Source organism: Lithobates pipiens, unplaced genomic scaffold, assembly GCF_037356315.1.
Source record: "Lithobates pipiens isolate NorthernLeopardFrog02 unplaced genomic scaffold, aLitPip1_a1.2 Scaffold_16, whole genome shotgun sequence".
Lineage (NCBI taxonomy): Eukaryota > Metazoa > Chordata > Amphibia > Anura > Ranidae > Lithobates > Lithobates pipiens.
Genome location: NW_027507748.1, coordinates 384550691 through 384575045, shown reverse-complemented (window position 1 = coordinate 384575045; position 24355 = coordinate 384550691). Strand labels below are relative to the sequence as shown.

Genomic DNA, 24355 nt, shown 5'->3' with positions numbered 1-24355 from the left:
TCCACGACTCCCCCTTCCCCTGTCAGGATCTTGAGGTAGTTTCAGGAGTGCAGCTACAGTGGAATCCTTCTGCTGTATTTATCTTCACCCAATGCGAATTTGACCATTGTAGTGTTTTTAACATTGCCATATTAAAGACTAGACTTGCACTAGGGCGGCCTTCTGCTCTCTTTTGTGTTATGAAATTTTAGAACAGGTCTACTTTTAGTAGCAGCCTATTAAGATTTTCTTGTGGCCATTCAAGGCCTGATGAAGGCCAAAAATGTAAAAATTGAGTCATATAGAAATTCTCTAATTAGTGATAATATGTACTTTTGAGCATTGGCAAGGTAACGTAAGCGTCACCAAGCGGGCTCACTGTTTCTAACAGCATGTCAAACAAGTCCTGCACTCTTAACCCCGCGCTGCACACGGATAATGTTCCTCCCACTGATCATACCGACAAGCCGCACCTTAACACAGTGTGCTGACAGCTTTCCTCCATAGATGGAGAACTTGGTGTTGCCTTGCTAACACTGCCCTGTCCTGATCCTGTCTGACATACTAAGGCAGGCTGCATGATGGGCACTGGTGAGGCACAGGCAGGCTGCATGATGGGCACTGGTGAGGCACAGGCAGGCTGCATGATGGGCATTGGTAAGCTGCTGGGCACTGGTGAGACACAGGCAGGCTGCATGATGGGCACTGGTAAGCTGCTGGGCACTGGTGACGTACAGGCAGGCTGCACCATGGGCACTGGTAAGCTGCTGAGCACTGGCAGGCTGCATTTGATGGCCACTGGTGAAGCTGCATTGATATCCTGTACCACGTCTGCAGTCTCTGACCATCTCCTGTACCACGTCTGCAGTCTCTGACCATCTCCTGTACCACGTCTGCAGTCTCTGACCATCTCCTGTACCACGTCTGCAGTCTCTGATCATCTCCTGTATTATATCTACAGTCTCTGACCATCTCCTGTATTATATCTACAGTCTCTGACCATCTCCTGTACTATGTCTGCATTCTGACCATCTCCTGTATCTTATCTGCTAGAGGTGCACCGCATGGAAATTTTGCTAATACTATTAGCAATGTGTTATATAAAAATGTGTACGTTTTATTTAAAATATAAAAATATTTTTTTATATAAAGATATGTTTTAAAAACAGTCATTTTCAGTTTTGGTCAGTTTCTGCCTTTTTCTTTTTTTCTTTTTTTCTTTTTTATTGTTCTCCTGATTTTTATTAATGACCTGCTCCATCTGTGTCATAACACAATCCAGCTTTTTGAATAGTACTTAGTGACTTGGTAACCTGTAGCTTTATGAAACTGGTAAAGTAAAGATGTAGAATACACAAATGTGGATCCCTCAAACCTTCAATCCTTCCACCATCTTAAATACACTTGCCAAGGAATACTGATCGGTCATTGGTACCATGATGTTTTATCTGTCTGCATATTTAGATTGATTTTACAATACTGGTAAAAATTACTGAACAGTGAGAAGTGTGGAATTTTAGCTTTTGTTGTGCATACCATAGTGTGTCTTTGCATAGAACTGGGTACCTATGATAAAGTGCTTGTATGTTAAGGGGATTACTTGATACTACATATGTGAGTGGTTCATCAATCTTACCTCTTGCATTCTAAAATAGAAACAATACCACTCAAATTCATTCTTTTAATGAAATTGTAGAGTTGTAGAAGGGTCGGCCTTTTAAAGGTAAAAGGATGCTAAACAATCTCCTCAGACGGAAATCCAGTAAATGTTATTAATGCTAACTTCCAGACAAACATAAATACGCAGATGAAAGACATATGAGAGCTCTTTTACCTACAAATATAATTGTAGTTCTGTCCATCCATTTTTAAGATTTACACAGCCCCTCATACAGCACAGTTAGGTTGATGTTGCTACCAGGTGCCCGGGCGCCGCCTCCCCTTTCCATCGCCGCTGCCACCCCATATTCATGCGTCTGGCCCCTTTCAGGACCCCGGGTTCATGAATTACAGTGGCGGGGCTTTTTTTTTTTTAAAGCACCTGATTAGAGCCAGAAGCTCTAATAGGCTTTAAAATAGGGTGGGCTCCAGGTGGGCATTGTTCTTGGAGCCCACCCAGGTGTGTTAGAATAGAAAAAGTATATTCTCTATTCTAAAACTGAATCGCCTCTCCGTCAGTCAGGAAGCGCGGGGGGGTTACCACCGACTGACCGACCGGGGGGGTTTCTTAGCAGCTATAGCTGCAAAAGGGGTCAGCCTGAAGTGATCTAGCAGGACTTCATTTTCTGACTAAAGTTCCACTTTAATGTGAAAACTGTTCCTTGCTAAAAAACTTTATTTTTATTAAGTTGTTAAGGGTACATTTCTGCTTTTCTACCATGTTTAGATTCAAATATTTATACTAGTTATTATTATTATTATTATTATTATTATTATAATACAGGATTTATCTAGTGCATGCAGTTTGTGCAGCTTCCTAGAATTCCGCTTTAATCAAACATTTCTATAAATGTTTAGAGGTCAGAATAAAAAAAAAAAAAAAAAACGTTGATGTTAATCTTGATCTTTTTCTGGTCATACAGTATGAGGCTAAATTTTTTTTGGTGCCACGCTCACTTTTAAGGCTTTGATCCCCTGTAAAACATTATGCAGCAATGGTTTTGCTAGCATGTTAAATGTATGTTTAACCAAATATAAAGACATAAAATATCCTAATTAAAATACAAAGTGCTCATCCTTTGAAAGATTATTTTGTTTGTTTGAACACAAGAAGCCAAAATTGCACGTATTTATATAGATGGTATTTAAAGGAGTCAGGGAAATTATTTGGCAAGACACACTGTACTGCTTTTTAAATTGTTTATTATTATACATTGTAGATTAAAGTGTTTAGAATCAAACAATATTGTATATCTGCGGTGTTTATGTGAAATGTTATATACACATAGCATTTATTTACATTAATATGAGTAACGTGATTTAAGTGTGTTCAGATTAGAGCGAATGCATTGCTCAGAATTTGCATGTTAAATAATAAATACTGTCATCTTTACATTGCATTGATGGATTGCCGGTCTTCCCTGTTCTTTCCTACTCCCAGGCTTTGGAAGAGGCTCAGAAAGCCATACAGCAACTCTTTGGCAAGATCAAAGACATCAAAGACAAAGCTGAGAAGTCTGAGCAAATGGTAACTAAACTTCACATTGCACTGTGGCCTTCACGGCAAATAAAGTTTCTAGTTCTGATGTGTCTATCCATCACTGTAAAGTGAATTTCATTCAGAAGGTCTTCAGATTTGGAATTATTCCATGTCCAGCACCCTGAATAATGTTTAGGTACCTATAAAGGTGTCGAATGGCCTATACTTGTGGTTTTGACAAATTCTGATGGCAGTTGTGTGACCACAATAATAGGCCACCTACAGTATGTGAGATACAAATGATTGTTGTACGTTACCATAAATGCAATGCTCTTGGAAGAATTTATGTTTGTTTAGTTTAAGTTGGTAAATTTTTTTTTAAATGAAGATCTTTAGGCAATTGCTTTATTACTTTACATCTGACTGTTATCTAATGTATCCCATGGACTGCTTAAAGGATAGGTTCACCTTTTGAAAAAGAGAATAATAAATGCACATTTGCAGCGGAAAAAAAAAATGTGCATTTGTTATTTTTTTCTAAGGAGCCTGCAAAGCATTGCACCCGCGATCGTCAGAGCACGGGTGCAAGCTCAGGCTCCTGCAGACTCTCCAGATAGCTGTCTGCAATTACCTGGAAGATCAATGGACTTCAGGAGCGCTCACCAGCACCCTCTTAGTTCATTGAGAACTACAAGCTGTCAGCTGCAATGGTTGACTGTGCTTGTAGGCATTTATTCACAGGAAACTGTGAATGAATGACATGGCTTTTTGGGCGGAGCCCTGCACAGCCACACTATTTTGAAAATTGTGACAGTGGGTGTGAGGAGAAGATCCCCTGCCCACTGTCACAGTGGGGTGGGGGAGGCTGCAAATGCTGGAACATGTTCCACCCTAAAAATGGTTGGAATGTGTAACATGTTCCAAAGATGAACTTCTTTAAAACAGGACTCGAGCCAAATACAGCCTTGAAGTTAAAGAATTCATAAAGTTAGACACTGATAAGTTAAAGGAGCTGCAAAGGCAGAAGGTTTGTTTCATTCTATCCATTAAGATAAAAAAAAACCTGTATGTAGCCGCCTCCCCAGTACCCCCCTAATTACTTACCTGAGCCCCATCTCTCTCCAGCAATGTCCATGGGTGTCCTAGCTATCTGGGACTCTCCTGATTAAGAAGTATAGGTGTAGATCATGCTGGACTGATTCTATATGTCAGGCCCCTTTCACACTGGGGCGGTGGGCGTGTTGGCAGTAAATCGCCGCTATTTTTAGCGATACTTTACCGCCAATTTTGCGAAGCTATTCGGCCGCTAGCGGGGCGATTTTACCCCCCGCTAGTGGCCCAGAAAGGGTTAAAACCACCACAAGGCGTTGCTGCAGCAGAGCTATGCCGGGGGTATAGCCGTGCTGCCCCATTGATTTCAATGGGCAGGAGCGGTAAACGAGAGGTGTATACACCGCATCTTCACTGCTCCAAAGGTGATGCTAGCAGGATTTTTTTAGCATCCTGCCAGTGCACCACTCCAGTGTGAAAGCCCTTGGGGTTAGGGCTCCTATATTGCTTGTTATTTAAATAGTGATTGAATAGTGATTTGCAATGCGGTTAAGCATATCCTCACAAGTAATCTTGTCCCTGGACAACTCCCCCTGCTAAAAGTTTGCTTACATAAAGTATATATTGGTTTACATAGCTCCTGCCAGGCTGTATTTGTTTTATTTTTTAGGCTTTTTTTCCCCCTTTTTCTTCACCTGACGATGCAGCCAGTATCACACTTTCTGTCCTAGGATGACACTCAACTGTACTCGCTGTACTCTGTACCTATGGAGGAGAAGTGAGAAAGAAAAAGCCCGAAAAGAGGGCTTGAAATGTCTGCCAATGGTTTTTTTCAATAGGATTCTTGGCTTTATGGAGCATAAAGGAACTGCCATGACTCTATTTCCTATTTCAGATATAATGGTCTGCCAAGGCGTATATGCATGGAAGCAATTATGTAAAGTTGAGGTGCAGCTTGGAATGTAGTATGTCATGTCCCCTTAAGAACGTGTATATTTCCCTGGAGCATTATCACCATTTTATACAGCATACCATGATTGGTGATTGCTTTGACATATTGAAATAAAAATTGATTTTCAAATCCTTTTGCCTGAAACATTCCATCACTAACCTTCCTTATATGATTCTATCAAGGTGAAAGAAATCACACGGGATATTAAACAGCTGGACCATGCCAAGCGCCATCTGACCACATCAATTACAACCCTTAACCATCTACACATGCTGGCTGGAGGAGTTGACTCTCTGGAGTAAGTCTGGCACTTCTCAAAACATCATTAATAATTGGTGGTAGTACAAATTATGTAGTTTATTGTCGTCTGTATTGCCAGCAAGAACCCCCCCAAAAGGTGCCACGTTTACCCAAAAAAAAGTGCATTCACAATTAGCAGCCTGTGGTTAGTCATGGAATTCTGCAAATTATTTTTTTGTTTAATTTTAAAAGGCAGCATGGATGTCCTGACCTCTTATCAAGATTAGACAGACAGCATCAGTCTTTGTTACTATGCAAAACATATACAGGGAGAGAATTTTTCTGGGAATAAAAACATGTTAGGAAGGCTTTGCAATAATGGTTGTTTTCTTTCCACATTTATTATTTTTTAGTGAACTCCTAAATAATCTTACTGTTGCAAGCAGGTATTTTTTCCATCACATTGATTGCTTTATAGGATTGTGTGTGGCCACCAAAATATATACACATCTGCAGATTTAAACCTTTAAAACCTATAGGAAGCTTTCCTATATTAATTTTCAATTTGGAAAGTACCGGTATACGGTTTCACGTATTTAGTTGTTTCCATTTGACTTGTTGAATAAAAATGTGCCTTGTTTGACTTTTTAGAAGAATACATTTTCACAGCAGGTCATGAGGATTCGTTTAAACAAAGATAAACGCCATTGTTATATTTCCTGGTCACTACTTTTGAAATTTGTTTTGACATGATGAGGAAGTGCAATCTGCAATGTAGGTTGGCCTAATGTGCTTGGGTTGAAGGCTTTAAAGCAGTTGTAAACCTGAAAAAAAAAATATATATATCCTGTTCCTTTAAAGCACAATATACAACATAGTGCTTGAGCAGTGTAATTTATCCCTCTCTGTGCAGTAAAATACCTGATTGATCCTGCCCGTTCCTGTGTCCCCCTGTGTGTGTGTGCTGACCACTGTAATCATGGCTGCTGATCTATGATACTGTGGTCAGTTTACGTGCCTCCGTCAGGCCACAGGCTCTCCCTCTCCCCGTCAGTTATTGAATCAGTGTCGATCTGCTCCCTGCCCCACGCCTCCTGCTGCTATTATGTGTAAAGCAGGGATATGCAATTAGCAGACCTCCAGCTGTTGCAAAACTACAAGTCCCATCATGCCTCTGGGTGTCATGCTTGTGGCTGTCAGAGTCTTGCTATGCCTCATGGGAATTGTAGTTTGGCAACAGCTGGAGGTCCGCTAATTGCATATCCCTGGTGTAAAGCAACTGTGCCTAGTAACTAAAATACTCTGTTATTTGAAGCTATGCTGCACAGTGTCTTTGTTTTATAAAAATTATGCAGCTCAATACCTTATTTTCGAGTGCTGCTGAGCAGTTACATGACCTCCTGCCGCTCTCTTCCTCTCTTCCCAGCTGATGAAAGGGGAATCTCAGCCCCTCCCACTGTAGTTCTCAGATTGAGGAAGGAGAGCAACAGGATATCACGTGACCGCACAGAGGCACTGTGAAATAAAGTATTACACGTCATAATTTTTGTAAAACAAGGACACTGTGCAACATGGCTTCATTTACAGCAGTATGCACCCAGAGACAAATGACCAGAAAGCTTGGATATAACTGCACTAAATGTAAGTACCGCTTGGTGCACCATCCAGCTGCAGCAGCTGTCAGCTTCTCATAGAGTATGACAGGCTGCCTGCAGTGGAACTGGATGACCTACACCTAAATGCCAGAGACCCATGCAGTGGGGCTTAAACCTATAGGCTCTACAGCAGTTTATATACCACATTTAGCAACAAAATTAGCTGTATTTCCTTTTCAAATCGTGCTGCCTCACAAAATATTTGTGCCTGCAATACTGAGCATCTAAATGAGCACAACTATTAGGTGGTCAGGGGCAGATGTTCTATTGTCACCGCGTTACATTTAAGCAGTGTAATGAGGAATTTGTGACTTATTCTGTGACTCAGGTTGTAATCTTTTAGTTAAAAAAAGGGAAACATAGCAGCATCACACGTGACATACAGAATAACTCAAAATTACACTTCTGACTTGTGCGGTGCACTGCTGGAGCCTCTTTGAGATTCATCAGATACGTTGCATACAAGGTAGTGTAAAACGGGCAAATTCAAACAGTACCTCCATGCAAAAAAGGCATTTAACATATAGCTAAAGTCAAATATGTTTTCTGATTTTGAATGGACTGTCAGGTTTTGTTTTTCATCTATGTGCTTTTAAGGGAAAGCCCTTCACTTCTTTTCCTGTAAACACGAGAAGAAGTGTGGGCAAATCTTTCCAAAGTAGGTAAATCTCCTCTTAGGCCGCGTACACACGCGGGGACTGTTCGCCCAACTTTGTCCGTCAAACAGTTTCGCCAAACAGTCCGCTCAAAATTAGCATGGACGGACATGGCCACACACGACGGACGAACAGTTTGCTGAAACCGTGCGCGATGACGTGAACGGCACGTACGACGGGACGAAAAATACGACGTCCTATACACTGCATTATAACTTTCGGCGTGAAAATCCTTTCTGAGCATGCGCGCAACTTTGTTTGACGAACAAGCCTACACACGCGGGGACTGTCCGCTGAAACAAGGTTTCAGCGGACAGTTTTTCGGAATTTCCGAAAAACCTTGTTCAGCGGACTGTTCGCTGAAACTGTCCGCTGAAAGCCCACACACGAGCGGACTGTCCGCTGAAACTTGGTTTCAGCGGACAGTTTCAGCGAACAGTCCCCGCGTGTGTACGCGGCCTTAGTTGTCCATGGAGCAGGTGTCTCCATTGAAAAAATTCCCATCTATTCCTGGTTTGGTGACAACTCAAATTTTTACATTTTCCCTCACTTATATTCCCAGTGAGAGTGGTCACCAGAACAGAATAAATTTACTTAGCAGGGACAGACAGTAATAAAAACCTTTGTGATTTCCCTCCACATTATCCAAGACATACTTTAACCTCTTACCAGTCTTTGCTATACTGGAGAGACAACACTCTGGAAATTGTTCAGTATCTGACACTTCCCGGAGTGTCACATGCCTGGTCAGCCTTTTTAAAAAAAAAATATTTTTATTAGTGAAATAGTAGATGACCAGGCATCTTACAGTTCTGGAAGTGTCAGATTCTTCAGGTAGCCATATTGCTTCAGTTTAGCTAGAATCAGCAGTGCAGTCAAGGAAGAGGTAAGCATTGAAAGTCTTCTTTGCAGGGGTTGTATGTTTTTTTTTTTTTAAAGGCTATTCTAACAGTCGCTTTAATTGGTTTCACTGCTATTGCTTTGGACTACCTTGTTTGGCATAAAACAGATAAATTAACATCTGACCTACAAATTATTTTAACTGAGTGAAAACGCAAACGTTTTTAATGGTGATAACTTCACTAAAAAGTCAATACCGGCATTGCTAAACTCATGGTAAAGGGAACATAGAGCTACTTTTTAGTTAAAGTATAACTCCAGCCAAAATGATTATTCTTCCTCTTAATAGATTTTCCTTTCCCATTGTAAAATGTCAATACATAAAATAGAAGTGTAGTTTTCCTGTAGACCTTTGTTCTATTTTCTACTTGAAGACGGATGAAAAACAAAATCAGCTGAATTTTGTATATGCATTCAGAATTGCTACCTAGATTTTAAAAGTAAACCCTATTGGTGACCTCTAGCTCTCAAGTTATTATCCCTCTCTGTGCAGTCATGCCTTATTGTATGGAGATCCCTATAGTCAACCTCTAGGACAGGGGTAGGCAACCTCTACACTCCAGCTGTGGTGAAATTAAAAATCCCATCATGCTTCTGCCTGTAAATGTCAGGGTCTTACAATGTCTCATGGGACTTGCAGTTTCATCACAGCTGGAGGGCCGAGTTTGCCTACCCCCTGCTCTAGGACTTACCCCCAAGTTAGTCCCATCTCTATTCCACTAAGTGTTCTGGATGTCCTCATATATTGTTTCTCCACTAAATCTTGAAAATTCACAAACCTGGATCTGTACTCAGAAGGCATCCTCAAAAGCTTTTGGAAAGTTGCGAGAGAATTTGGCTTGCCATCCATTGAGCATTTCAAATATATACAAATCACACATTTCTTATGGTCACTCCTGGTTCAAAACTGTATTTATACCCACCAAAACTTGGCGATACTATTTATTGCACCAATCAGAGCAGCACTTTTTTTTTTTTATAATACACTTCACAATAACACATGCTTCACCAAGACTACTGCTTTTCACCAATGGAAGCTAGATCTTTCTGCCTCCTTTACCGATTCGCAATGGACATTTGCATTCAACTTCATTTATAAGTCAACCAACTGTATTGACTATTGGAAACTGACACAAATTATTACCCAATGGGGGTACTTAACCTCATATAGACTAGCCAAATTTTATGTCTCGTAGTCCTCTTTATGCTGGTGAGGTAGTGATTTCATAGGAACACCGATGCCTATTTTGTGGAATTGTCACTACATCAGCAGTTTCTGGAGGAAAATATTCCAAAAGATTTCTGAGGTCACCAGTATAGTCCTTCAATCGGCAGTTCTTGGGATTCTAAACCTAGGCATAGAAAACTTTCCATTTCAGTTTTGTACAGTTGTCACCCATATCCTAATCCAGGCTAAGATTATGATTACTAGGCATTGGAAACGGAACCTTGCACCTAATCCTTCAGATGCGGTTAAGCTCGTAAGAACCTGTTTCTTATACAAAAAAATAAAAAAATAGTTGGCTCTTAGACTAGACAAATACTCAGTTTTTGAGAATGGATGGAAACCATGGGCTCAGTGGGCAAAACAAGATTGAGTCTTTGAACCTTTTTTTTTTTTCTACTCTTGCCTTATCAGTCGGTCCCAACGTGCTGCATTCTTCTGTACTTATTTTTTTCTTCTTGTTATGCTCATATTTGGTTATAACTTATCCCGCCTTTGGGTGATGTTTTTATTTTTGAATGCATAAAAAAGGTAATGATAAAAATAAAATAAACCCTATTGTATTGTTTTGCAGAGCAATGACAAGAAAAAGGCAGTATGGGGAAGTTGCCAACCTCTTGCAAGGGGTGGTGAATGTCTTGGAGCACTTTCAGAAATATATGGGTATTCCTCAGATTCGCCAGCTATCAGAAAGGTGAGAAAGGTCTTGGTGTCTCACTTCAAATGTACTCTTTTTTTTTTTTTTTTTTTTTTTTAACAAATACATGCAGCGGAATACATTTTGGCCTAAATTTATAAAAAAAAGTGTTTTATTACAGAAAATACAGTTTTTTTTTTGTTTATATAGCAAAAACCCAGTGATGAGCAATAGCATTAAAAGAAAACTTTATTTGTGTGAAAAAAATATCAATTTTATTTGTGTACAGTGTTGCATGACAGCGCAATTGCCAGTTAAAGTAGCACAGTGCTGAATAGCAAAATTTGGTCTGGTCATGAAGGGAGTAAAACCTTACTGCAGGTCAAATGGTTAGTCTATAGTTTTGTATAAAATTGTACCTGTAAATACGTTTTTTCAGAGCGTTTCTGGCCTGTCACGTGACTTCCGGCCGATCTCCTCTCCCGATCTAAGGGCAACAGCTGGAGGGGCAGAGATCCCCCTCTGACATCAGCCGGGAGGTCACGTGAACTCTGTGCTGTCCGCTCAGCTCCTCCCACTGTAGCCCTTAAATTGGAAGGAAAGTGGCTGGAGGTCATGTGACTGGCTAGAAGCAATCTGAAATAAGGTATTTACAGGCACAATTTTATACGAACATGTACATGGTGTATGATGGCTTAGTAGAGGAGCTGGCAGTAATCTTTATTTAACTTTACTGCCAGCTACTAATAGTGGCAGGAGGGAAGGGGCTAGAGGAGACAGCTTGCACACATGGGAGCTGACAGGGAGGGGGAGAAGTGGAGAGAGGAAAGCAGCGGTATGATGGAGGCACATAACCTCACCACGTGGATCAGCAGTTATAATTAATGTGGTCCGCACACTAAGAGGGACAGGATCAACCAGGTTTTTTTTACAGCATAGAGAGGGACAGATTAGACAGTACAAGCCTGCTATAAGGGAACAGGATCTTTTTTTTTTTTAACCTGGTACTTGACATATATATATTTAACTGATTTAAAAGTTAATTTAAATACTCTGTTGGTACAAAGAGCCATCCTCTTGCTAGATGCCGCTAAGGCGTTTGATAGCGTTGAGTGGGAATATTTATGGAGAGTACTGGAAAAACTTAATCTGGGAGAAAACATCATCTCTTGGATCAAACTACTGTACAAGGAACCCAAAGCCTGCATTAGAATAAACACCTTGTCTCTCTCCTTTGCTCTGTACAGGGGAACTAGACAGGGATACCCCCTGTCCCCTTTACTTTTTGCCCTGGCCATAGAACCCCTGGCAGCTGCTATAAGAGGGAGCCTAGACATAGTCGGATTTAGGAGGGATGAAACAGAGGACAAATTGGCATTATATGCCAATGACGCACTTCTATTTCTAGGTGACACGCTTCATTGGTTAAATTAATGGTATTGATTCACACATTTGGAACTTTTTCTGGATTTACAATCAATTGGGATAAATCTACACTACTACCCCTAGATCCACTGATTGGACCCCTGCCTCGGACAGTCGAGCAAATTTAAAGTGGTGGATGAATTCAAATATCTAGGCATAGTTATAAACCCCAACTTGAACCAATATATAAAGCTAAATATAGATCCAACTTTCAAAAAATTTCAGGAAAACGACCAGCTGGATTAGGTTGCCGCTCTCGGTTGTTGGCCGATCCAACTTGATAAAGATGGTCTGGAACCCACAATTATTATATGCCCTCCACAATGCCCCTTTATGGATTCCCATCCATGTGTTCAAAAAGTGTAATACCATATATCAAACACTAATTTGGAGGAAACAAGTTCCAAGAATTAAACTAGAAATGTTACAAGAAGCAAAAGATTTGGGTGGACTAGCGGTGCCAAACCCATGCTATTATTTTATGGCGGCCCAGCTGCAACACTTAACGGGCTGGCTCTGCCCTGAGTTCAACGATCCAATTCGGAACATTGTGCAAGCACAGGTGTCTGGTGGGGGACTTGTGGACTGCATAGAGGCAGGCGAGCTGGGAACCTGGAATCAATACCCTACTCTAATACCAATAGATAAAATATGGAATAAGACCAAGCAACACCTACAATATACAGGGTACACAAATTGGTCACGTATATGGAATAACCGTAACTACCCGTAATTGTATAAATTACAGACATTTTCCAATTGGTCAAGGAACGGAGTAAACTATATCCCACAATTATATTGTGGGGGTGTACTCTGGGACTTCCAATCACTACCCATAGAATTCAACCTGCCAAATACTGCATTCTACCAGTTCCTACAACTTAGGCATGCACTAGCTGCACAAGCTGTGACAAATGATTGGGAGCTAACCAGGACCGGGGTGCTCACTTTCCTCTATATATAATTCACTATTTAGTCAAGTATCTAAGGCAATGACTCTGAACTGCAGAGAGGATTGGGGAGAAGACATAGGGCACATTAAAGATGAGGAATGAAACACTATTCTGGACAATGTTCCTAAAGTGTCACTATCCTCCTCCTCCTCCTCCTCAAAAACTTACCCAATTGTTTATTATCCATGGCACATACTGCACACCGGAGAAACTACATAGATGGCACAGGAGAGACAATCCACTCTGTCCCCGTTGCCTTGTTAACACTGGTACACATGCTGTGGAGGTGCCCTAAACTACAAAGACATTGGGCAGCAGTGGTAAACACTATCAACAGCATTTGGAACCTACAACTTAAAACTGAACCTAAACTATGTTTACTCGGATGGTTAGATGACGAACAATACACACCCTATACATACATCGCCATCCTACGAGTATTATTCCTAGCTAGGAAACATATATAGCTAGAAAATGTCTGTCAACGGCGGCGCCCACATTAATAGATTGGATTGGATCTGTGAATGATTCTCTTATTAGAGAACAACTCACAGATAAGCACCGTGGTGGTAATCCGAACAAATTTGATACCCTATGGGATCCCTGGCTGGACACACCTGGACTGGCCCCATTACGACTGGTTCACAATAGAATCCTGGGTGGCAGAACCACTACAACAGCTACACCATTCTTGCAACGGGCAACTATGATAAAAATAAGATATTACTAGATATGGGTAAAGGAGAGGAAAGGTACCACACCACTCCACCTCCATAAGGATCTGTAAAGGGGAATACTACTACTAAAATACAAACGTCTAGTCCTGCAGAGGTTGATCTGCATATAGTTTGTTTTACCCAACGGTTAGGAGACAAAGATGGCACACACTGCTTCCCAATGCTAGGGGAGAGTGCTGCCCTTCTCTGCTAGGTAACACAGGAAAGGGTAGAAAAGAATCAGATACATAGAGGACACAAAATGTTAGTGTTGAATACAATTGATTACAATTACAGTAGTCTTACCGCTTGATAATACATTTGTGCTTAAACACTTTGCTCTGCTTATTACTGTTGGGTATAGCATATGAGACCATAAGGTCAGGTAATGTCGATACCCATATGTCCTCACCATAATAAGCTATGATCTGTATCTCTACTTGTAAAGCTGCTGCTTCATGTCGCATAGGTTGTTTTCGTTTTTATTTATTGATAACAAACACAAAAACAATCTGATAAAAAAAAAAAATACTCTGGTGATTTCCACAGGACTGTGTGATTATTGGTCATATCCCACAGAGTTCTTTTGGAGCCCACATGCTATATTAGTAGATTTAATCAATAGCCTGTAATTTCAGAATAATATGGCATCATTATGTAAACCTGCACAGTTGTAGGATAGAGACACACATGGCTATGCAGGGATCTATAAGGATTTATTCGTAATCCAATCACTTTTAAATGTCCCTCTGTGTACATTGCTGCGTCCTCCAATGCGGTGACAATCATTGGATATGCTAACGCTTTTTAATTAGCTTAGTTTGCAAGTACATTCTCTCTCTAGGTTACATCTGTTTAATTTCTCGAAAAAAATGACTCTTTGCTGGATTTAATTTTGCTCGAACACCATTATTTTTCATCGTCCATTTATAGAACATTTCCATTATGCGTCACCATGTAATCTGTGGAAACATTTGGGGACGCAGCACAGTGGAGCAGGCACTGATCAATGGAGGATTGATGGGAATGCAGATGGCATCTTATTTCAAATGCCAATGGAGACCATGATGGATTGTTTAACTCTGATATTTTTAGTTGTGTCTTTGTGAAGCCTTTTTCCTGATGTTTATGTTTTGATAACCGCTCCATCTGGTTGTGATAAGAATCATGATTTGCACGGAAATGAAAGGCACACCCTGCACATTGCTTACATCTCCAGTATTCACAATAAGGAAATACATCTTGTTAAAGCCAGAATAAATAGACTTTTGGGCTGTTGCTTCTCATTTCCCTCACTGACAACAACTAAAATTGATTATTGTCCGGTTTATTAATGCACTCCCATTAAATGTCACATGTGTTTAACACTTCATTATCTAGCTGCAATCCCATTGGGCCTACACTTTAGCATGACGATGGTGCCGAGACTTAAAATGCTGTACTGTATACAGTCTATATTTTGTGTCATGGAGATAATGCAACCTTCTATATTTAGGCACCACAGGATCATTCCTTAGTAAGTTTTCTGAGTGATATCTAAAGTGGAACTACACTACATCTGAGCGCCACAAACTGAAAACGCTATTTATTCGTTTTTAATATTTAAAGAAAACTCACCCATCCATCCATGTATCCATGCTTTATTTTGCTGAGAAATCACTTAGAACCCCCCCCCCCCCCCCCCCTTAGAATTTCTCATCTTAACCACTTTAGCCCCTGAAGAATTTACCCCCTTCCTGACCAGAGCACTTTTTGCGATTCTGCACTGTGTCGCTTTAACTGATAATTGCACGGTCATGCGACGTGGCTCCCAAACAAAATTGACGTCCTTTTTTTCCCCAAAAATAAAGCTTTCTTTTGGTGGCATTTGATCCCCCCTGCAGTTTATTTTTTGCGTTGTAAACAAAAAAAGGGACAATTTTGAAAAAAACACATTTTTTTACATTTTACTATAATAAATATCCCCCCCCAAAAAAAAAAAATATATATATATATATATATATATATATATATATATATATATATATATATATATATATATATATATATATAAATGTTTCCCTCAGTTTAGGCCGATATGTATTCTTCTACATATTTTTGGTAAAAAAAAATCACAATAAGCGTTTGATTGGTTTCCACAAAAGTTATAGCGTTTACAAAATAGGGGATAGTTTTATGGCATTTTTATGAATTTTTTTTTTACTAGTAATGGCGGCGATCAGCAATTTTTATTGTGACTGCGACATTATGGTGGACACATCGGACATTTTTGACACATCTTTGGGACCATTGTCATTTATACAGCAATCAGAGCTATACAAATGCACTGGTTCTTGTGTAAATTACACTGGCAGTGTAGGGGTTAAGTGTGTCCTTGGGAGTGTTTATAACTGGGGGGGGGGGGGGGGGGCGTCTCTGCTCCCGATCACAGGGAGCAGAGATCAGTGACACTGTCACTAGGCAGAACGGGGAGATGCTTGTTTACATTAGCATCTCCCAGTTTCCTATCTCTCCTATCCACCAGACCCGCAACCTGACTCGCGGGAACGAGCGCCTGCTGGCCTCCTCTTAAAGGGCAACATACAAGTACGTTAGTTTGCCTGCACGAGCCCTTCTGCTGACACGTATCGGCGTGAGGCGGTCGGCAATCGGTTAAGTAATGGAAGATGATTCATGTAGTAGTTACTTCCCGAAATTCATCTGCTGTTAGCTTAGGCAGCATTCAGGAGGGTGTGTTTGGCGGAGAAAACCTCTCCTCCCCTTCTACCCTCCTGAAGACTCCTGGGCTGTATGACATAATTTGCCTAGGCATGAAAACCAGGAAGTAACTGAAGAAATGTAAAAATACAGTATACTTTCCTACTTACTAATGTTGGCAGCATAAGGATTAAAAATAGTTCATCTTGATTGAGTGAAGTTCCACTTTAAAATCAGTCACTAAACCAAGTTGGGGAATTTGTTGTTCATTGGTATCGCCAAACAGCGTGTTTATGCCACAAGTACGTTTTTAGGGCTTTACCTGGCCACTTTTATTTAACCCCTTCAAGCAGCAGCCTTTTTCTGACACTTGTGGCTTACAAGTTAAAATCCGTATTTTTTGCTAGAAAATTACTTAGAACCCCCAAATATTATGTATATATTTTTGAACAGAGACCCTAGAGAATAAAATGGCGATTGTTGCAATATTTTACGTCACATTGTATTTGCGCAGCGGGCTTTCAGATGCAAATTTTTGGAAGAAATACACTTTTTTGAATAAAAACAAAACAAACAAAAAACCAAGTAAAGTTTTTTTTGTATAATGTGAAAGATGATGTTACGTTGGGTAAATAGATACCTAACATGTCATGCTTTAACCACTTTAATACTGGGCACTTCCCCACCCTCTAAGCCACCCCCTTCTCAGACCAATTTGGGTCGTCATTCTGCAATATGGGGGGCGGAAAGTGGTTTAAATTGCGCACACTCGTGGAATGTTAACAAACGACGGTACTTCAAAATCTCCATAGGCGACGCTTCAAAAATTTCCACAGGGTTGCAGTTAAGAGTTAGAGGAGGTATTGTGCTAGAATTTATTGCTCTCCCTCTAAGGATCGCAGTTTGGTTTGTGTGGTTTGAACACTGTTTACATTTGCAGTCTCAACTTACCCCATGAAGGGATGGGGTGCTTTTTTAAATTTTTTCTTTTTTTTTTCTTATTTATTTTATCTATTTATTTTTTACACTATCCCTTTAAAAAAAAATTCTGATACTTCTATTGCTGTCACAAGGAATGTAAACCTAGGCAGTGACAGGTAGCGGCGTGGGGGGGGGGGGGGGGTAGGGGTGTCCCCTCATGCTGCTTAGAATAACAGCCGGTAACATTGGTTATGATCACAAGAAAGATTACTGCTGGCTCTAAAAGAAGCGGTACCGGCAGCCGGCATCACCCCAATACAACCCCTTCAAGCCAAAGGGAGCATTTTTGCATTACGTCGGTGTGAAGGGGTTAAAAGTAACACAAAAGTTCACATGGTAGTCTTCCCACGCAGGGGTTCTCACCATCGATACAACAAAACATAGATATTCAGCCTTGTGGCTCTCTTTGCAGCTTCACTGCTTAGGCCTCATGCCTTGGTCCTCTAAACTGTCAAACAGTGTAAAACATACTGTTAAGTCCCATTGCTCATACACAAAACGTTGCACTATTGTCAGCTTGACTGTTTCTCCTGCAGCTTCCAGCTGCTACATCCTCACAGGCTCTGGCCATTGTCTGTCCTGACCTGGACAGTATGGTGCACTGTGCACCTCACAGCTCCCTTCAGGAGGGTGGGTCCACTGACTTCTAACTCTGGCTCTAACATGAATGCAGCATACACCTGCATCGTTAGTGTGCCTGCTTCCCAGAAAACCTGGCCCAGACCACCATTTTAAATGGTAGCAAGGGTCCAACCTGCCACGCATGTCAGATTTATTTCTTAGATTAACATTTCTTAATGTTTTAACAGTACAGTAAGTCCCTTTCATACTAGCAGACCGATTAGGTCTGCCTGTCAGGTTTTATTTATTTTTTATTTTTTTAGACGGACCTGATAGGACCCTCCAGTCTCCTCTATAGAGCGGCGGGTGTAAACAGACATGCGTCCAGTTTAGACCCACCAGCATCCGATCATATCCGATGGATCCATTTCCCCATCTGTCTGGCGGATCAGATGCCAGTGATGTGTAAACGGACAGGTGGTCTGTTTACATCCGACTGCCCATAGAGGAGAGCAGGTTGTGTCTGTGCCTGCTGTTCATAAGTGGAGCTGACATGGATCAGCCAACTCCCTGCTCAGCGGAGTTCAGTGGACAGATTCACCACTGAGCAGGTAGACTCCAGCGGAGCCTGCCCCATAGGGAGGGGCCTAAGTGATATGGTATGCATTTTTTATTTATTTTTTTATCTTGTTGTATCGCATTTAAAACTTGTTTGATTAAAGTGTATGAAAACCATCACCTTGTAAAACAACCCATTACGTTGAAAATAGAAATGAAAGGCAAAATATTTGAGTATAGTTATAAAAAAAAAAAAAAACACAATTCCCCCCCCCCTATTTTGGGGGTTATATATTTTTTTCTATTACACCCCAGATGTCTCCTCTGCCCTTAACATCAAATCAGACCAAGATCAGTCTGATTCGATGCTTGTACTGACCAGCTAACTACTAACTGACTAAATACTTGTTTCTTCCGGTTTCTAATACCATGGAGATTAGGTTTGACAATGATGCCACTTTTTTAAGTTGAATACAAGTACCTATACCTTTCTTTTCCAAGTACTCACCGATATCTATTACTGATCTTTTTTTTTTTTTTTTTTTAAATGTCATGTGACAGTGGCACTAATATGCAACACTGATGACACGTGGACTCTGTCATTAGTTAATTATTTTAATTTTTTTACAATTCTTTTTTTTATCATTTTTTACAATTTTTAGAGTGAACAGTGTCGGTGTGTATTTTTTTGGTTTATATCTTTATTATTTTTACAATTTAACCTTTTCAATATTACAATTTTTCCTAACAGTTCCTAACAGACCCCTGCCATCTTTCTTTAGGGAAAGGGGCTGAGGACAGAGACTTCCCAGTCCCCTTCTCTGCAGCCTCAGCTGCACTGAAGATGAATGGAGAGGAGACAGCGGCTTCTCTCCATTCATAAACTGAAGCACAGTTTATGATGCTTAGTGACAGTTATGAATGAACAGATCACTGACTCTGTTCATTCGGAAAAGGAAGGAGCCAGTAAATGACCTATTAACCAGCTCCTTCCTCCGCTCTCCATCCTGACAGATTGAGGACACAGGGTAACTGAAGAGCACTGAGGGGGACTGGAGGAGGATATGGGATATGGGGGACAGCCAGGTATCGGATTAAGCATCGGGCAAATGCTCTATACTAGTATCGGTGCAACCCTAATGGAGATCATCAGTGAAGTTCTGGTCCCTGATTCCCCCCCCCCCCCCATGTTAAGCCGAGGAAACTGCTGACTTCAGTGCCGGGCTTCCCCAGGTACAGCCCAGAGAGGCGGGGGCAAACACCCTCCTGCCACCTGTAAAAGCAATCCAGCAAGTATTTAGCAGCTTTGTTGGCTTTTACATCAGAATCGCTAGCCCTTAAAAAAAAAAAAAAAAAAAAAGATGCCTATATGCACATTTACATGAACTTGTCTGCTTGAGGAAAATATATAATTTTTTGGGGGGGGTTGTTTATATATCGGTGCAAAAATGGCTCTGGCAGCAAAAGGGTTCATTCTGCACAAATCAATGTGCTGCTCTCCCGTAGTGGACAAGGTGTGAAGCCTATTGACATGGAGCGGGTCTCCTTCAAGGGGCCTCTGTATATCAGTATGAAGTGTGAGTGTGTGGTAGCGTGTAAGAGGGTTAACTAACACAGCCAAACCCATGCCAGCCTAATCGAACATCCTCCTCTTCAGGCTGCAGATAGTAGACATTGAGGCCTCATGCACACTGGACGTTAAAAAAACATTATAAAAATGGCAGTAGCTTTGCAGTGAGTTTTTTTTTCAATAGTTTTTTAGCGTTTTTCCCACATTAGCGGTTTCTTCTTCTTTTATTTTATTTTATTTTATTTTTTCAATGGATCAAAAACGTCAAACGTTCATTAAAACAGCTGAAAAACTCCTCTCAGAACCCACTAGTTTTATTTTAATTTATTTTTTTAATGCCAAAAAACGCCCCAGCCAAAAACTGCTGATTACAGCCTATGTGTGCATGGACACATAGGATAACATGATGGGGAGTTTATTGACTGTAGAAAAAAACCTCTGAAGCCAAAAACATGCATGTGCATGAGACTTGATAGTCTAACCTTTCTGCGGACAGCCTCCTATCTACAAATGCCGAGCTCCATCCAGAGGAAGTAGGAGCTTTGTGGAAACCAGAAGTTCTGAGGGTAAACATCCCTGCCTCACATTTCTATTTCGTTTTCGTTCGTTAACGAAAACGGAATTGATTTTCATCATAGTTTTGGTCAGAGGACGAAAATGTGCTGTACTTTTAGTTTCGTTTTTGTCACCGTAAAAATGCCACTGACAAATTCTGCCAAGTTTTTGATAATGAAATTAACGCTGGATGTCATATGATGTCCTACATGTAGCAAGTGGTTAAAGGGGCTGTAAAGGCAGTTTCTTTATCGTAATGCATTCCATGCATTATGATAAAAAAAAACCTGTGTGCATCAGCCCCCCTAATACTTAACTAAACCCCATCTCTATCCAGCAATGTGCACGAGTGCCTTGGCCATCCGGGACCCTCCCTCCTGATTGGCTGAGACACTGCATCGGCGCCATTGGCTCCTGCTGCTGCCAATCAAAGTTAGTTAGCCATTTAGGAGGGGGGGAGGGCATGGTGGGGCTGAATCGTGGCTTTGTGTCTGAATGGAAACACAGAGCCTTGGCATGGGGGCACACTGTTTGCTGTGAAGGCACTCGATAAGAGGGAGGGGCCAGGATCGCTAGCGAGGGACTCGAGAAGAGGACGATCCAGGCTGCTTTGTGCAAAACCACTGCACAGAGCAGGTAAGTATGACATGTTTGTTATTTTTATAGGAAAGAAAATGAGACTTTAGTATCGCTTTAAGGGCTTTGATGGCAAAGGAGTCTTGGGGGTGTTGGATGACTGATCCCATGCTGGTTGTGTGTTGTTCTTCCTTCTGGTTGGTAACATAATGCATAGAGGGTGACACAGGCATCCAACACTTGCCACCCTCCGATGTAAGTATTAAGATTCTTCTTTTTTTGTCAGGGAGATTTTTTAACAAATGTTTTTTCAGCGACGGGTTTGCTTTTTATATTGCCATGACACTAGCATTAATAAACATCAGAAATGCAACAGGTCTAGAGGAGAATAGTTGTTCATTCAGATAGTGTATAGGAAACTTTAAATACACATGCTATACAGTAGACTGCTAACAAAATAGTGACTTAGGTTTACAGATTAAGCTGATGATAGGATACAAAGAAACACATAAAGGTGGTAATAGGTGATTGATTTCCAGTAGTTTAGTCCACAAGTGCAATGATGAAAGTTGGTCCTAGGTGTGGGACAGATGGCACAGAATAAAAGGGAACAGTATTTTCTGCCTGCATTGTGAGCTCTACTTTCCTTTTTGTTTTTGTCACTACACCTAAAGCCAGCCATACACAGTTCAAATCTCTGCTGGTTCAGCAGAAAAGGGACGAAATGCAAACCATTAATAGGCAGGCTAAATGTACCATGTTAATCGATCGATCAACTTGGGTACAACCAATAGCAAGCAGCTGCTATAGCCGCTAGCGTTAATCACTGTCTTCTCCCGGCTGGAGAAAACCTGTGTTTTCTTTCCTACAACCCGTGGTTGCAGGAAAGAAATTCTCACCCTCTATGTCTTGCATAGAATGCATCTCTGCCCTGTGCTCAACATAAAAATCCCTTTGGCAATTCTACAACATAATTTACCTCTTGTCATTGCTGACAGTGTAAACAAAATTTAGCCTGAGAAGAGCAATTTTTGATGCATTGTGTTTTAGGTCCATTACTATCAAACTCTATAGAACATGCATTTTGATGGCAACGCACCAGGATTAAACGCACATAAAATACACAGTTGTGAACGGGACCCTACAAATCTTTTTATGTGTATAGCAGGACTGGATACCAGAGTAAGGCTGCAGGAACAGATATTGCCTGTGCTCCAGCTTAGCCCTGCTAGTTAGAAAATACTTCTATTTCTTCTTTAACGAAACTATACCTCATTACTTTGGCGCTGTTTCTGGAACCTAAAAAGGTTAAATGGACATTTAAAATATTTAAAATGAACTGGAAAATATTTTAACTGAGATATAACAACTGTACCACAAGTCAAAAAAGACCAGCTGTCTCAGCCCCTTTTTAAGCTGCACGTTGCCAGTCCTGGTCTTAAATTTCTGGTAGGCTAAGCAAAAAGTGTTTGTGGTTTTTCTAAGCTGTACAGCTATTTGAAAATGAAGGGAAATGTGAAACAAAAGAAAAGAACATAAGCCCTTTCTTGATTTCAACATTGGATGCCAAATTGGCACATTTTTGGCTAATACGTTGATTAATAGTTGTTTCGGACTTCTCCCTAGACAACTTTAGGTTAATTTTCATCTGAAGGTTTCATAAAGGTTGGTGAATTGGTAAACGTAAAACTTAAGATTTAATCTTTACTTCTTGCGGTGTTGCCACCCCCCCCCCCGAAATGATATTTACTGGAAGGATGCCACCAATTTTTTACTGCCACAGCAAAAAAGTACCTAAAATGGCAATTTTTGTGTTAAACAGTGCAAATATCAATATTTAACCACTTCAATACCAGGTACTTTCACCACTTCCTGCCCAGGACAGTTTTCAGCTTTCAGCGTTTTCGCACCTTGAATGATAATTGCACTGTCGTGCAATACTGTATCCAAACTACATTTTTAGCATTTTCTTCCCACAAATGGAGCTTTCTTTTGGTGGTATTTGATCACCTCTGGGGTTTTTATTTTTTGCTAAACAAACTAAAAAAGACCGACATTTTGGGGGAAAATTTTTTTTCTTTGTTTCTGTCATAAAATGTTGTTTCCTCCTTCACCGATGGGTGCTGATAAGGGCGGCACTGACGGGCACTGTTATGTAGAATTGATGGGCACTGACTGGTGGCACTGATAGATGGCACTGACTAGTGACACTGATTGGCAGCACCCATGAGATACTGACAAGTGTTTACACACACAGATCCCGGTTCTCACTCTGTCACGAGCAATTGCGGATGGAATCTCCCCATAGACAGTAATAAAAAAATTACAGGTGTTCTAATCTGTCTCCACTTTATCCAAACAAAAAAAATTAAAAAAATTGCCTCTTAGTTATACTATAAAGACAAAAACTAGGATTTACCATGAAAACAAAAACCTATCCTGGTAAATCTTTTTGAAATTCAGAACTTCTTAGCGAACCATGAAAATAAATATACTTTATTAATGAGGAAAATATATTGTCAGTGTGTGATGGATAACTTATGACTCTGACATACAAGAACTTTAAACTAAGTAAAATGTGGTGGTATGTTGTTGTATTTTTATTATCTGAGCGTCGCTTGTTTTGTCCTAACCTTTTTTAGAGTGGGATCTATGGTTCAGAGCCAACAAAAAATAATGGCTTAAGATAAATATAAATGCCTCAAAAAAAGAATAAGGTCAGCTTGTTGGAACAATCCCTCTCTAGTGACTTTCTTCATTCATAGAACAAGGATGAAAAATAGGTTTGGCACTTGCTAAGAATCAAAGATCAAAGCAGAGGCAGAGCAGGTCATTGAATGTTGGAGATAAGGGTTGTACAATTCTGTTTGTTGTACATCAACAGAACCATCAAGGTGTCTGGAATCACTTTATACCTGAACAGAAAGGACTTTTCAAGTGCTTAAAAACCAGTATACATGCGTTTAAATCCCTAAGCACGTAAAGCTCGCAGATTGTAATAAAAAAAAAAACACACTTGTATTTTACTGATGTTATTTACATGTGTTTTCTAGAGAAAAATTCTTGCGTAATAACCAATAAAAAAAACTTGCGTATAGATGCGTTTCAACTAGGGTTTCACCAATATCGGTATCAGTGACGATACTAGGCATTTTTGAAAAAATGCTCAAATACCCAAAGTGATGTCAGCTTCGGAATGGAACACTTCCTGCTACCCTCTGACTGGCTGTCTCCTCTGGCCCAGGGCCATCTTAATGCATGAGCCAACCTGGGCATGCCTGTGTGGGCGGGATCTGTAGTGTTCCAATCACAGGGCATGGAGAGGAGAGC

The 24355-nt window shown here is 40.6% G+C and overlaps 1 protein-coding gene across 1 annotated transcript in view; it reads left to right on the top strand.

Moving 5' to 3' along the window:
* VPS53 (VPS53 subunit of GARP complex) overlaps positions 1-24355 on the top strand; it is a 221713-nt gene that overhangs the window by 45888 nt on the left and 151470 nt on the right. The window contains exons 5-7 of the mRNA XM_077482250.1: positions 3080-3166; positions 5303-5418; positions 10371-10490. Coding sequence (XP_077338376.1) covers positions 3080-3166; positions 5303-5418; positions 10371-10490 — 323 coding nt within the window. The remainder of the gene's footprint in view (positions 1-3079; positions 3167-5302; positions 5419-10370; positions 10491-24355) is intronic.